Genomic DNA, 15008 nt, shown 5'->3' with positions numbered 1-15008 from the left:
CTCTACAGCCAAGCAGGGAGGCCCAGGCTGAGCCCCTGTTCTCCCTCAGCAGCGCCCTGGGCAACGACTCCTGCGGCGTGGAGGCCGACGCCAAGTACAATGACACAGACCTGTGCTGGGGGCCCCTGCGCCGCGTGGACGCCTACCGCATCTACTTGGTGAGTGGCCTCGCCTCTGCTCCCCAGCCCCGCCCGGCCAGGCCACCCTGGGGGCCGGGGGGCCGGGAGCCGCCTTCACTCTTGGCCAAACTTTGCCCAGAGAGCAGGGTCTGCACGGCCCACACTCTGGCCGATGGGTCCCGGGCAGGACGTGGATGGTATCACTGCCACACCAGCCCCATCGTGTCCTGGCCACGTGGCCTCTGCCATAGGTGGTTTGGACAAGGCGTTCGGGTAGTGCCAGCTCCAGGGCTGTGACTGCTGAGAAACTTGGCTCAGGGTTGGGGGGGCACTTTCAGCAAAGCCCTGTAAAAGGGCCAGGGGTCTGGAAACTTTCCCTGTTTTGACCTTCCTCCTGACCAGCCCGAGAGCAGGTCGCCGGGCTTCCCTGCAGGGCAGTCAGGCCTGGGCTATCCACAGCTGACCCTAACCCGACCCTGAGGGCAGACGGGCCTCTAGCTGTGGATCAGCCCAGCCTGCGCCCCGTCTCCCTGCCCCCGCCCCGCGGACAGGGGGAGCCCATGAGTCTCCAGGCTCTGTGCCCTGTGAGGGGGAGGGGAAGTGGATCCGGGGAGCATGCCCGATGGGTCTGGGGTCTCGGGGATGGGAGACAAAACCAGAAGCAGGTGTCTGCCTGCTGTCTGGGCGGGACTCAGAAATCGCTCCCTTTCGCTTGTGCAGAGTCTATAAATACCCTCCTCGGCCCTGACACAGATTTAGGTGCATAGGTGACACACAACTTGACACGTGGCCACTTAGCTGATGTGGTGTGGGAGGCAGGGCCGGGAGGGAGCCAGCCTTCCCCACGAAGGTGGCCCCTTCCTTGTCCCTATCCTGGCAGAAGCCGCCACGGCCCCCACCAGCTGCATTACTTGGGTCTGAATGCGTTAACCCCAGGGACGGCAGAATGGTTGCTTGGCCTCCCCATCCCAGCGTATAGACCTTTCCGGGAGAGATTAGTTTTCTTCTATGCGTTTGCTGAGTCAGATGGTCTGTGTGGTGCCTCTTGCGTGTTTAGCCAGGACTCTTCCAGCAAAACTGCATCTCAGCCCAGGTCCTCCCCAGACGTCGGTAGCACATTAACTTCCAGGCCTCGGGGGCGGGTGGAGGACTCAGCAGTGCAGCCAGGAGCATGCTCTGGAGGCCTGTCACCCCTGAGCCTTTCAGCAGCCTGTGATTGATAAAATTAGCAAAAGCATGGGAGCTCCCTGGTGGTCTGGTGGCTAGGATTCAGCACTTTCACCACTGCAGCCCGAGTTCCATCCCTAGTCTGGGAACTGAGATCCCACATCAAGGCCCTGCACGGTGTGCCCCCTCCCCCACAAAAATTAACAGAAGTATTAGAAGTGTAAGGACCCATCTGGATCTCTAACCAGCAGAGCCAAGCAGAAAGGGGAGGCAGGTGGAGGAGAGAGTATGAGAGCCTTGGCACAGACCCGGGAGCAGGTCGAGGGCAGGGGGCAGCAGCTCTGCCCCTCAGGTGGGTCTTTCCAGGGAGGGGGGGCCTGCTGGAGTCCGCACAGAATCTGCCCGGCACATTCCCATCCCCCCTCCCCACCCCATGTCCACCAGCAAAACAGGTACAGAGCCCGGGGAACATGGGCTGTTGCCACCTGTCTGGTGAATTATTTAGCAGCGTTGTTATTGCCTTATTAAAGTCTTCCTTCCGTTCTTCCTATAAACCTTCCACGTGATGGAAGCCTCCCTCCCCAAATCTCAGTAATTCTCTGACGGAACAGAAGGAACCCTTCAGGAAAGCAGACGGGCATTCGTTTCTGCCTCCGCCTCCCAGATACTGCACTTACAACTCGTAGAGCTAATTGCCACCAGGCCGCCCGCAAAAGCTGCCCGAAATAGGGAGGGGGCCGAGCAGAAACAGAGCCCGTTCTCTCTGGTTGTGGACTCACACATACGCGCACACACGCACACTACCGGGGGCTTCAGTTTGCTCGCAAGGTTTTCGGCTCAGACACGCTCCTCTTTGCCCGGCTTGGGGAGATTCAAGGCGGGCGGACCTTCGCGTTGTCTCAGAGGTTCCTTTACGACTTTGCGTGTGGCCCCCTGGGACTGTAGCTTCCGCGGAACAGCGCCTCCTGACCCTGAACTCGGGGCCTCTCTGTCCGGGACAGGCCTCCCCCACTTGGTGAGCTGGAAGCATCGAGCCAGGGCCTTGGCAGACGTGCTTTGCTGGTCGGGCCCAGGCGCTGCTGCGCGATACGGCATCTTCTCCTCCCTTGTCTGGCCCGCATCCTTGTTCCGTCAAGTGGCCCCTTCCGATCCTGGGAAAGGAGGGTCCCCCTCACGCTTGGCCCCGCTCACACGCGTTTGGAAGGCTGTCCTCCCTCCCAGAAGTTTCCCGCCGCGCCTCCTACCAGCTGCTTTGCTGCCGCCACATCAGGTGAGGCTGCAGGCAGGTTTCACTAAGGCCCCTTCCCACGCCAGGCACAGTCCTTCTGTCTCAGGGAAACGACAAACCTGGCCTGTGTGTTTAATAAAAGGACCTCAGAATAGCCACTGCCTTTCTATCCCAGGGCAGTATGTTTTGGCTTTTGCTTTACGGTGTCATTTTCAGACCGCGCTCTGGAAGCCACCTCTTCTGTGTCTTCCCAGGCCTGCTGCCGAGAGGCGCCCCTGGAATGAGAGCGCTCGGAGGCAGCCTGCACATGGGATCGGGAGTACTTGTGAGAAGGGGGCTTTCTCTACCAGTAGTTACCAGTCGCCTCCCAAAGCCCTGAACTTAACAAAGGGAAGCCCTCCACCCTGCCCCCTGCATCCTCTTCCTGTGACTGCCAGTACGGCTTCGCTTCAGAGGAGCCGGGTGCTGTGACGTGGGGGTGGTCCCATGAGTCACACGTGCCCGCCTCCCCCAGGGTGGGGCGTCCCACCGGAGCCAGCAGCAACCTGGACCCCATCGCGAGGGCCCAGAAAAGTTCACATCAGGATCTGACCCTCAGAATCCACTGCCCACCCCTCCTGCTCCTCCGAAGGATCAGAGGGGAAGGTGTTGATGCCCCAACGCTTTCAAACCGGCAGTCTTGCCTCCAGGCTGGGGAGCATCCTGGGACTCTTTCTGCAGCAGCTCTGGCTCTGGTAGGAAACAAAGCCGGCCCTCAGCATCTCATTTTCCTGCACAGTGAGGAGGGGTCAGGGGCCGCCGGTGAAGTGGCAGGGGTGCATGGAAATGAGTTCCGTCCCAGAATTGCACTGTCCCGAGCATCTGGGAAGCAGGATGTCTGTCACTGTCCCCTTGAGTCAAGGACACTGCCAGACACTCTTGTTTTCCTTCCTCGTCCTCACTGTGCTTCCCAGCCTCATCCGTACCCCATGCCCTGGTGTCGCTGCCTCCTTAAGAGTGGCAGAGGGAAGCCTGGGGGTGGGAGCTCCCTGGGTTCTAAGCCTCCTCACTGCCTGCAGGAGCAGCCTCCGCTGCTTACAGGTGGACACGTGCTGCCAGGCACCAGCAGCCCAGCAGGCCCCGGCTGGGCAGAACCAGGCACACAGATGGCCGAGCAGAGCTCATCCTGCCTGGAGCCCTGGCCGCAAACTGGCAGTACTGGGCGGGGGACCCTCGTAGGCTGCCTTGGGACAGGACAAAGTCACCCTGGCTTGCTGTCCTGCCTTGAATGCAGGAGCTGTGAGATCCCCCTCCAGGGCCTGGGTGACCCTGGAGAGAGGTGCAGCTAGCAGGTGCCTGATAGGTGATCTGCCACCCTCTGCCAGGTAGCCCTTGAAGAAGCAGGCTGTGTTTGGGGACTGTAGGCAGGGTTCTGCCTGTTGGACTCTCTTCCTAAAGGAGCATCTGGTTTGGGCTCAGTTAGCGCCTGAAGGGTCCCGGGCCTTCACCGGGAGCCCTGGTTTCTCTTTCTCTGGCAGGAGGCTGTGTTTTCTGATTGCGTCTGGGCTCAGTCTTACATGACAGTGCTTGCCTCTGCCATTAGCAACATTTCAAATAGCCAGCAACCCCAGCTTTAGACCAAATGGTCTCTTCCTAGAAAAGTACGATTCAAAGCAAAAACGTCCTTCGGGGGGTGGGGGAGTGACTCCCCCCGCCCCCAGTGCAGCACCAAGTGGAGCCCTGCTGGCTCCTTCCTGCTGTGTTGTTTGCATCCATGTGGCCTGTTACCTGTTACTTCCTCGTCTCTGTTTGGTCCTCCCAGCCAAACAGTGAGATCCTTGGCATCTTCCCATTTCACAGCAGAGAACACTGAGACCTGGGGACTGTGACTGCGCCAGGGTCACTGAGCTGAGGCAGTGATGAGAGCCGGGATAGGAGGGGCGGGTCACGCCTGCTTGGAGCTTCCGTTTTCAGAGGTTGGGGTGACGCTGCCCAAGGATGGCGTCTGTTCAGTGATCTGGGTGCGCCCGACCGCCTGATTGACCCACGGTCTTCCTGCCGCCCCTCGGTCCTGGGCAGCCAGGCCGGCTTCTCCCTTCGCTCAAGCAGCACTGGAGCCCAGCACATCTTCCCAAGGACGTTTCCCGTCCCTGCCGCCGTCTCGCTCTCTCTGTCCTTTCAGCAGCAGCCACAGGGCCCTGGGGCAGTGGCATCTGCTAATAAGTGGGTCACCGCTGCCATCGCTTGAATGTTTATTCTTACCGATTCTGGGGCAGGAGGTGGCCTAGAGGCCTTCGGGACCAGCGAGGAGGGAAAGTTCGTGTGAATCAACAAGTTTCAGCAGCAGCAGTGACGTCATGGGACCCGTGGGGGCACCTTCCGGGGGCACCAGCCCTGGAGCACACCTCCAGTAGGTTACAGCATGAATGCTGCTCCTGGGTTTGCACAATGCGGGGAAGCCGAAGGGAGAGAGACACAGAGGGACGGGAAGGGTGGCCCCGGGGCGGGGTGACGGGCTGTCTTCCCGAAGGAGGCTAAAGCCGTGGCTCCATCCGAAGTTGGAGGGCAGGCCCTGTAGATGGACTGGTGGCAGCTTCCCTTCTCTGGGGATATCGCCCTCCGGCCTGACTCACCTGGGCTGGGACTCAGCCCAGCACCAAACCAGAGCCGAGGGGAGGGGAGGTCCCTGGCCCCCTGGAGCGGGGAGGGTGTTGCTTACGGGGTCTTACAGGGTCTGGGACATCAAGGCGCCGCCCTCACAGGATGGTGACTGCTTGGGGACCAGCCGGGGCTACCAGGGAACCCCTTCCTTTTCATTCCTTCCTTCCGCCCCAGCACAGCTCCTCATTCCATTCCGGAGGCTCCGGGAAAGTCAGTGTGGCTTTGCCTGTGGGAAGATGCCCACCACGCTGGGCGTCCCTGCAGGTGCGGTGAGCAGAGTAGCCCTCCCAGGCCGGCCCACCCTGACCCGGCAGTGGTTTGCGGTTGTCCGCCAGCTCCTCTGAGCCCCCGGGAAGACCCTTGTCACAGGGTGTACCCCCCAAGTGCCGAAGCTCTGCTTTCACGATCCCTCGTCTCTAGGGAGAATTTCTGCCCCACACCCCAAAACTGCGTTACCCTCTCCCCAGACAGGCGCTGACGCTGAGCGAATTCTAACTTCAAACAGTGGCTGGCGCTCAGATAGAAATGAGTGACTTTAAAGGATTGGCTTGTCTCTTCTTTTTCAAGGAAATCAATAACACAGGGACAGGGCTGCGTTTTTCTTTCTTTTTTTCCTAGGGAGCTGTCTCTGTGTCTCATCCAGAGAATGGCTTCTTGTGTTTTGCTGTGCTCTCTATCCCCCAGCCCCAGCCCTTTCTAAATGAAATTCAGATTACGCTGTCACTCACTCCAGCGCTGTGGCTTGTCTCTCGAGTTCCTGCCAAGGGACCGCGCGGGGCCCCACCAGCCCACCCGTCACCCCCTGCTGCCACTGGTGTCTGGGCACAGCCTCCCGTATGTCCTCCGGTGCCAGCCCAGCTGCTGCCCAGTGTTGCTCTGGACCAGCCCTCACCTTTCACACGTAGCACCTGGGTAGCACCCCGCTGGACCACAGTGACCCCTCCCCACCCCTTCCTGGCCCCCACGCCTCTGGGTGTTTGGCCTGAGCTTCCTGCAGCTCAGTGAGAGGACCACTGTTTTTATTTTTAATGCGGCTCCCAGGGACGTGAGTTCTGTCCGCCGGCGTTAAGCTTGTCATCCATCACGCCCCATGCCCTGCCTCTGCCATGGCTGATTCCTGACACACCAGCTTATAGGACGGAGCTGGCTCCCCTGGGCCACCCACTCCCGGCTCCCAGGAAAGATCCGGGGTAACAGGACTCGGGGTCACAAGACAGTCCCCACCCCCAGCCTCAGAGACTGCTCTTTGGGTGAGCAGGGGTCCTCTGGCCTTGACTCTGTTCCAGCCCCTGAGCAGGTGACCTGCCCACACCCCCTTCTCTCGATGGCGGCTTGGCTGTCACCAGGTCTCTGTCCCCATCTCCGCCTCTGGAAAGGGATGAGTACAGCCTCACAAATAGGACTTGCCCAGGGCCAGGCGCCTTTTACCCCCAGGCACGAGGGAAGCCGTCAGCCTGGCTTGTCTGGTTTCTTGTCCTTTCTCCCTGCCCCCACCCTCCAGTTCACCCAGGGCAGAGCACTGAACTGGGAAGTCATCTGTGCCCGGTAAGCGGGCCACCCCTGCCGGATGTCACATGAAAATCCCAGCCTATGGAACAAACCCGGGTGTGATTACTTGTTCCAAACCGGTTTGTTGCTTTACAGAAGGACTCGCTGCGGGTTCCTCTTCAGCGCTCAGTTTCCCTAGTGTGTTTAAAACTTTAGTCTGTGAAAATTCGGCATTTATAAATAGAACTTTTAGAAGCTCATCTCTTCGGAAAAGGGCAGGAATACGAAGCCCAGTCCATGCGGAGACAGGCTGACGGGGTGTTGGCGTGGACACCACACACACACAGCCCTAAGCTAGAGAAGCTTCGTGGCACTTGTTAAGTGTACATCCGCGGCCCACACTCATGCACAGGCCGGTTTGGTTGGGAAGCTTCCAAATAGGTCTCCGTGGGGAGCGTTCATCCCTGCCGAGGGCCTTCTGCCCCGTGCTCTTGCAGCACCATTTTTATCCACGCTTCACACTGGTCCCAGGCAGACCCTGAGCTCGAGGCTTCTTTATTTGTACACAGCGCGATCGGGGGTGAAAAGCTGGTGCCCTTTGCCTCACGAGCTCCCCTGCCTGCTCCTGGCCACGGACGTGTGTGTGTGTGTTCAGTCAGTCCCCTCAAGAAGCTGCTCCAGGCCAACTCCCACGGCGCCGCAGCCCATGCCTTCTCCTTGCTCCTCAGCCCCTCTGCTTCCAGACCTCCCACTTCTGGGCAAAGGGCTAAAAATAACTTCGTTCCTTAAGGAAATGTCCGGTTGTTGATTTCAGATCCCCCCTCCCTTTTGGTTTTTTCCTTCATTTCCCAAAAAGTCCGGAAAAACAATTGTAGTGTAGGACATGCAGCAGCCTCCCAGTTGTTTTAAGAGTCACATGGAGCATTCTTAAATGTTTTGTGCTCACAAGAATGAAAACTCCATAGGCCAAACCACACTTCTTCTCCCGCTTTGGTCTCTCTGCTGCTTTCTTTCCGTAGATGAATCCATGGGGCTTGCAACAGCCTTGCTGACGCCTCTCGGGAGGCTGTGCTACTCCCTCAATGATGCTTACTCTCCATTGCAGGGTGTTTTTTATAAGCAGAATCCGCTGTCTTTCTGAATAGCACCCCAGGGCCCTGGCAGTACGTGTTTAATTAAATAAAGCGCTCATTCTAAAGTACAGCTGTGCTCCTCCAGTGGCTGGTGCCCCAGCCAGCGGCGCTGGCCCTGCAAACAGCTCAGAGAATAAAAGTACCTGCAGGCCCGGTCCCCAGCCTGCAGGCCAGCCCGCAGGAGAAAGCCGGAGCCAAAGGACCCCAAAGGGCTTGCAGCCGGCAGAGAAGTGTCTGGAACACGGGCGTGATTAGGCAGAGCTGAACAATTAGGGTGCATATTAATGATGACACCTGATTAATTTGCTCGAGCTCAGGCTGTCTCGTGGATGAGCCAAGAGTAGACGCAGGTACATTTTGATAAGCCTTCGGGTGCAAAGGGAGGTGCCGCGCGCCGAGGGCATTGCTCAGCGGATGCTGTGTGAAGCCGGCAGAGAGGGTCACAGGGCACAGCAGGGCTTGTGGAGTCAGGCTGCAGAAGAACTGTAGCCTGAGATTGAGACGTTCTCAGGACACCTTACCACGAAGCGGGGGAGACAGTCGGGCTGAGGGGGTTGCTGACCAGGGCTAGACGCCACCCGCCCCCCCACCCCCAGTCTGTGACAGCCCAGTTCTGGCAGCATCCTCTTCACCACTGTAAGGGGGCTGTGCTCCAACCAAGGGGGGTACCCGGCCTCCAGGAACGCTGCCCAGCCTTCTGCACCCCCCCCCAAGTCAGGCACGAAGGCCTCAGCTGGGTCCCAGAGCTTGGTTCCAAGACCACTGACACTCATTAAGAATATAGATTCCCGAGCCTCCCCGCGCCCCCGGCCCAATGTTACAGCAGCCAAGCAAGCTCTGAGGGGGATTGTGTACTCTCCCCATTGAGAAAGTCCGCTGGCCGAGGCCCTGTCACAGTGGTAAATGGCCTTGCCGACACCCAGGCTCCCAGAGAGAGACCCGCTTCCCCAGCCCGCCGAGCCTCCTCCAGAGGAAGGACTGGGGCAGGCGGGTCTCCAGCCTGGCCTCACCGGTAACAGACTGAAGCTGGTGCCTCGGGCGCTTCAGTGCAGACAGGCAACAGCCCCACTCCCGCTCTGATCAGACCGGGTCCAGGCTCTGAATGTCCCCAAGAGACAAGGGGCTCCAGCCACATCCCTTTGTCAGAGGCTGCCTTGCTACCTGTGGCCGACAGACAGGTCCCTCCCTGGGATGGACCCTGGATGGGCTCATGGCTCCTTCTTGGAGGAAGAGGCCTCTGTCTCTGATCCACTGGGGAGGAAGCCGGGATAGTTAGCGTGATTTCTAACACCCGACCCGACAGAGCTCGTTAATCAGCCGCTTGACATGTCGGCTCCCCTCGGTCCCCCCTCCAAGGTTACTCAGCACTGGCCGAGAATCCCGCTCCTTGTTCCGTCTATTTGGAGGTCAGACGTCAGCAGGGAAGGGGTGGAGCCAGCGGCCTGCCTCCGCTCCCCGCAGGGCTCCCGTGTCTGGGCACCTGACCCCCACTCCCCGCAGCTCCCCCTCCCGAGAAGAGCGGGATGAGGAGGGGAGACGCCTGAGCGTCTGCAGTGATCATCTGGCGCCTCGCCTGGGGCATCCTCAGGCAGTTGAGGTGACAGGGTGAGGGCTCTGCCTCCCAGTCTCCCAGGGGTGGGGTCAGCAGATGCCAGCAGATTCCTGGAGGCGCCAATAGCCCTGCAAGACCATGAGGCTCACGCACCAGCCATCATCCAAATGCCCGAGCCGCTTACTTAACAGAATCGGGTGGTTCGGGGATCTGGGTGCTTTTCTCCCAGGGAGCCCACCCCTGTCCCTCACGTCCTCTTGTTCTAAGGACTTGACCCCTAGCCTGGCCCCGCCAGCTGCCCCCCAGCCCCTGGATCACAGGGCCAGCTTCCCCAGCTTCCTCATGCCTTCCTCATGTCCCCAGCTTCCTCATGCCTCAAGCAGCCGGTACTTCGCCCAGCCCAGCCCCTCCAGGCACAGCCCCGGGGGGAGGGACGCCGCATTCGCACCCTCTCCCCATCCTGACCTTCTCCCCTTCCTGACGTCCAGTGTAAAGGGACCAGGACACAGAGACAGTTGACTCTCTTTGGGCAGACTTCAGTGGCTGAAAAAGAGGGAAGCAGGGAACCAAGCCTGTGGTGCCTGAGAAGTTTTCCTGCATGTGTCTGTTCGCTGAGCCTGAGGAGAGCAAGGAGAGAGGTGCTGCTCCCTTCTGGAACTTTCAGGAACCTTCCCCTACAAGTCCTCTCCTACCTTCCCCTACAAGACCTGTTTTCTTGTTGCTGTAGCTTCTGTGGCGCCTAGGCATGCACCATCCTGGCCAGAGCTCCCCCAGGGCTCCCTGCCAGGGCCTGGGAGGGCATTTGTACCGTGGCCGGCTGGGTGGGGACACCCTGGCCAGGCCTTCTCTCCTCTGGCCTCCAGGACCCACAGTTCAAACCTTTAAAGTCCCTTTCAAGTCTCACCCTGTTAGAGCAGAGGAATCCTGCCCAGGGGACCCCGAGGAGCACCTTGGAACCCGCGTGCCGGGGGAGCTTGTCCACGGAGGGTTGGCTGTCATCACAGCCCAGGCCAGCGCCCCAAGGTCATGAGGCTTTTCTCTTTCTGACGTTTCCTCCTTCAGCCTGGCTTCAGGTAATTCTGACGCCGTTTCCCTGCTTAAAACCCTGTAACTCCTCTCCGTAAGGCAGTGTCTAAACTCCTTCACGGGACATGGCCTGCTCTACTCTCTTCTGGAACTTTCTCTTGCCCCACCACTTCACCCTTGCTGACTGCCATCCTCTGAAGACGCTGGGCACTTTCCACAGCTCTGTGCCCTTCACAGAGACAGGCACTCGCTGGTTCCAGACCACGCTCAGCCCACCCCCACCGCCCCGTGGCCTTAATGGCATCTTATCGGGGGTCCGTTCCTTGGGCTTGCTGTGAGCCCCTCAGGGTCTCCTTTCAGCTGAGAGCCTGCGAGGGGCCGCACACAGGGGGGTTGCTCCCTGAGTGTCTGAAGGGACGAGACCCCTCGGGTGGGCAGGCACGGGTGCGAGGCTCCCCATCACCCCTCAGCCTGCTGGCACCCAGGGCTCACCGCAGCTGGCAGCCACCACTCCAGCCAGAAAACCTCCCCGTCCAGCTGGCCCCTCCTTTCCCAGAGGCAGGGGGGCCGGCACAGAAGCTGCCCCTCAGCAAGGGCTTAGGGACCCCAGTCTTTGGGGACCAAAGACAGAGGAGAGCAGTCAGAAGCTGGCCAGGAGCCAGGAGGTCAAGGATGGCTCGCCACTCATCTCTCTGCCTCCCCTCGCACCTGGATGGTGGCCAGGGTAGTATTAGAACAGGTGCCAGCTCCAGAGGCAGAGCCCCCGGCTTCCGCCTGCTTTGCCCACTTCCCCCCTCCTCACACACGTCCCTCCCAGCTCCCTATCATGTTCCTAAAGCCACCCGGTTGAAGATCAAGCCCGTCGGTCTTTTCACCCGGGCGTGTGGGTGTGGACCCCTTCTCTCTCTTTCACGCTCAGGAGGAGCCAGGCTCCTTTATAAACCCCGACGGCTTATAATTATTGAGCGAGTGCCTGTGTAGGTTTTCCACAATATTAATCTTTTCCCCCAAAACCACAAGGGTTGCAGCCCTGGCATCAAATCCTTGGAACTCTGCCCACCACCGGTACCATCTGGCTTCTCAGCTGAGGAAGAGACACCACAGGCACGCAGCCTTGTCTGCAGTTGCGGGGTGAGGGGCAGCAGCCGTGCCCCCCGCGGCCCCCGGAGCCAGCGTTGAAGGGGCATCGAGGGGCCTGGATAGACTCTCTAGGGCACAATCAAGGGAGGTGGTCAGATGCCCCAGAGAGGGAAGGAGCCTTTATGGGGCCAGCCCGAGCTCTGAGCTCTGCTGTGTCTGGGTTGTTATGCGCTCCTGGACACGGTCATTAATCCCCCTCAAGCCCAGTTTTTCAGGTGGAGACAATAACCCATTTGGAGGGTGTCAGGGTTGGAAAGCAGCCTTAGACGGAAGATGCCGTCGTGTCTGGGCACTGAGCAGGTGCTCTGTGATGTTGGCTTTGCCTGTTCTCTGAGCCTCCCCTGAGGCAGAGCCTCCTCTGGGTGCTGGGGGTCTCCTGGGGGCCGTCAGGAGGCGGGGGAAGGCTCTGGGCCTAAGAGGGGGCAGCCTGTTCAGGGGCAGAGCTCTCTCCTCCCTGCCAACAGCAGCCCCTCAGAACTGGGGGCTTGCAGACGCTGTGGGCGACGATGCCTGGGCCATGTGGGTGGGGCTCCTGATGCCACAGCAGAGGCTGGGAGGAGGCGGCGATGCGATGGCAGGAACAGCTGCCTGGGAGCCACAGCATGTATTCTGGAAAGACACGGGCTCCCTCCAGCAGCGGTCACAGCCCCTGAACCGTCTCCCTGGGGCCCACACCCAGGCCACCCTGTGCTGGAGGCGCCTCCCATGGGTCATGGCGTTTCACTCCCTCCCAGGGAGCTCCCTCTCCCGCCGTCGTTAGATCCGAGCTAGGAGTTGCCTGGCGGTGCAGTGAGTTAAGGATCTGGTGTTGCCACTGCTGGGGCTTGGGTTGCTGCTGTGGTACGGGTTCGATCCCTGGCCCAGGAACTTGCACATGCCTCAGGGGCAGCCAGAAAACAAAAACCAAAACCAAAAACTGAGTTAAGCAGATGGGCTCCTAGGGAAGACAGTAGACATTTGGGGTGAGTTTCCAACCTTTCGTTTTCACGCCCTGAGTTAGGGAAGAGACGTGCCTCTTTTTTTTTTTTTTGGCTTCCCAGAGCAAAACCCTAAAGTTGCATACAAACCTCAGGTCCCTAAGTAAGGATTGTCTGTTTCATCTGAACAGGGTGGAGGATGGCTGAGAAGGGGGCTGAGAAAAAGAAGTCATTTGAGTTCTTTCCCAGGTCTCGTCTGTTTCCAGCCGCCTTCAGAAACAGGGAAGCAGCAGGTTTTGACGCAGGGATCTGGGGATGTTTTCAGCTGTCAGACCTGCAAGGCAGCCTCTCAGTCAGCGTGTTTGGGGAGCGTCAGAGGAGCCTGAGACTGTCCCGCCGCTGCCCTGTTGTCTCTGGGTGACAGCGCTGAGATCGGCATCACCCAGGAGCCTTGAGAGGTGAGGAGCGATGCCCCGGGCCCCAGACTGGCCTGTGCTCAGCCCTCCCATCGCAGAGCTGGCTGGACAGCCCCTCGGCCCTTCTCCTCCAGGCCACCTCCTTCCCAGCCCCAGACCAACCGTACGCGCCTCCTTGGGAGGCAGCTCTCTGGGCTTAGCCGGAGCCACATGTGTGTGCGCGGACAGGAGCAGCCAGCCTTCCGTGGTTTCTCCCAGAAATCATTCTTCCAGGCTCCCCAGGATCAGAGACAAAGGACATTTTCACCAGCACTTTAGCGGAGGCTGTGTCGGCATCCCCTCCTGGCCACTCTGCCTGGACGGTATCCCGGAGTTGCAGCCTCTTCTCAGTTAACTGGGCCTGGGAACAAGTGTTTTCTCCTGGCAGGCTCTGGAGCTCCTGCCTGCGGAGCTGGTCTCTTGCCTCTGTTCTGTAGCTCAGTGGCTACTTGAGAACTCCCTGGGGGATCTTTAACTTTCGGCTCTTTATTGCCGTTGCCTGGGGCTCAGTGTCCTCTTCTCCAGGCCAGGCATCTCCCAGCAGCACACACTTGCCTGATGGAGGTTCCCAGGCAAGGGGTCAAATCAGAGCTGTAACCGCTGGCACAGGCCAGCAACACCAGATCCAAACCACGCCTGCAACCTGCACCACAGCTCACGGCAATGTGGGATCCTTAACCCACTGAGTGAGGCCAGGATTCGAACCCACAACCTCATGGATACTAGTCAAATTCGTTTCCACTGCGCCACAGTGGGAACTCCAACACACACCTGCCTTTTGGTGAGAGCTACAGGTACTGTAGGTCTCTGCGCTCGCTTGCTCGCTCAGAATGGGGCTGAATTGTTTGACGTGAGCAGCCTGGGTTTTCTGCTGAAGGACGTCATGAGAGAGTAGCTGGGTTCATAGCGTCGGCTTCTGGGCTTCAGCAGCATGTGCCTCTCGAGACTCTTTCCACTTTTATCTTCAGCATCTCTTGCATCTTCAGTCTTTCCGTCCGTTCAGCAAGCATCTCTCAAGTACCTTCTAGGTGGCGTTTGGGGAAGGTGGGGAGGGGCCCAGGGATGCTCAGACGTGGTGACCAAGCAGCACGATCTGGGGGGGTGGCGGTCAGACAGAGCTCTGCTGCAGGGGTGCAGGTGCCAGAGAGGCGTCCTGGCACCATCTGTCTCCATTACTCATCCTCCAGCAGGTAAACAAACATATTTGAGGGCTCAGTGGCTAAAGGTTGGCAGCATCCCCATCGTGGCTGGGTTGGTTGGTCGCCTGAAGCCCAGCAGCCTGTCCTGGCAGGAGGCCCCTCTCCCAGGACAAGGCTCCTCATGCCCTCGCCCTCGGGGTCAGCCTCTCCCCGCCCATCCTCTGCCCTGTGGGGGAGGGTCGTCCCTTCTGAAACCTCCGTTCTCCGTTTCCTGAGGAAGTGCCGCTTCTCCTGCCAGATTTGAGCGACCTCTTCTAGGTGGCACATGCCCCTCAGAGGGTTTTGGCACATAAGCTGTGACGATGGTTCCCCAGGGTTGGTGCCCAAGCTGCCAGCGCAGCTGCAGCCCAGCCCCCGTTCTCGTTCCCTCGCCGTCATCCTCTGCATGACAGCCCTTCCTGTTTAGGTGGGAAGAACTTGGACTCCCCCACGGGTGTTTGGAGCATGAACTTGGGCGGGGGAAACTGAGGTCCAGTGAGAAGAGTATTGACCTAACATTCTTCGGTCGGAGGGCCTCCCTTGGCTTCAGTTCTTTCTAGTTCTCCCACCTGCGATGTTTGGAAGACAGGTGGGGCGTGCTGGGCCTTGCTAGGGTGACACGGCCATGGCTCGTGGTCATGGAATACCTCTGTGCCCACGTCATTTGCTTTGGGAAGTTCATGAACACTTGGCTAAGTAACATCAGGACACAGACCCCGCGCTGGGAGGCCTCTGGTCCCTCCGCAGTATCAGAGACAAGGCGTTGACCCCCCGCCTCAGACCTCACCTTCTTTCCGTGGCTGACTCGCCAGACGTTGTCATTCAGGCTGGGGAAATACAAACTCCCAAACCAAACCGTTCACAGCCACCTGAGAAATAAAAATAGAATCCTTGAGTGTTTCTTCACTGCACGTCAAGGACGCCTTGAAAGTTCAGTTCCTGTTTAGGGGTGGGTTCATGCTGAG

At 59.4% G+C, this 15008-nt stretch overlaps 1 protein-coding gene across 3 annotated transcripts in view; it reads left to right on the top strand.

The window, feature by feature from the left end:
• Window positions 1–15008, top strand: part of TMEM104 (transmembrane protein 104) — a 54278-nt gene that overhangs the window by 16865 nt on the left and 22405 nt on the right. For 2 of the 3 annotated variants that reach the window (XM_003131226.4, XM_005668622.3), the window contains exon 8: window positions 50–158. In XM_003131226.4, the coding sequence (XP_003131274.1) occupies window positions 50–158 (109 nt within the window). The remainder of the gene's footprint in view (window positions 1–49; window positions 159–15008) is intronic. The other variant, XM_005668623.3, reaches the window with a different exon arrangement.

Source organism: Sus scrofa, chromosome 12 (genome assembly GCF_000003025.6).
Source record: "Sus scrofa isolate TJ Tabasco breed Duroc chromosome 12, Sscrofa11.1, whole genome shotgun sequence".
In the NCBI taxonomy this organism is placed as follows: domain Eukaryota; kingdom Metazoa; phylum Chordata; class Mammalia; order Artiodactyla; family Suidae; genus Sus; species Sus scrofa.
Note: the sequence above shows the minus strand (reverse complement) of the source record. Positions and strands in the feature narration are given on the sequence as shown.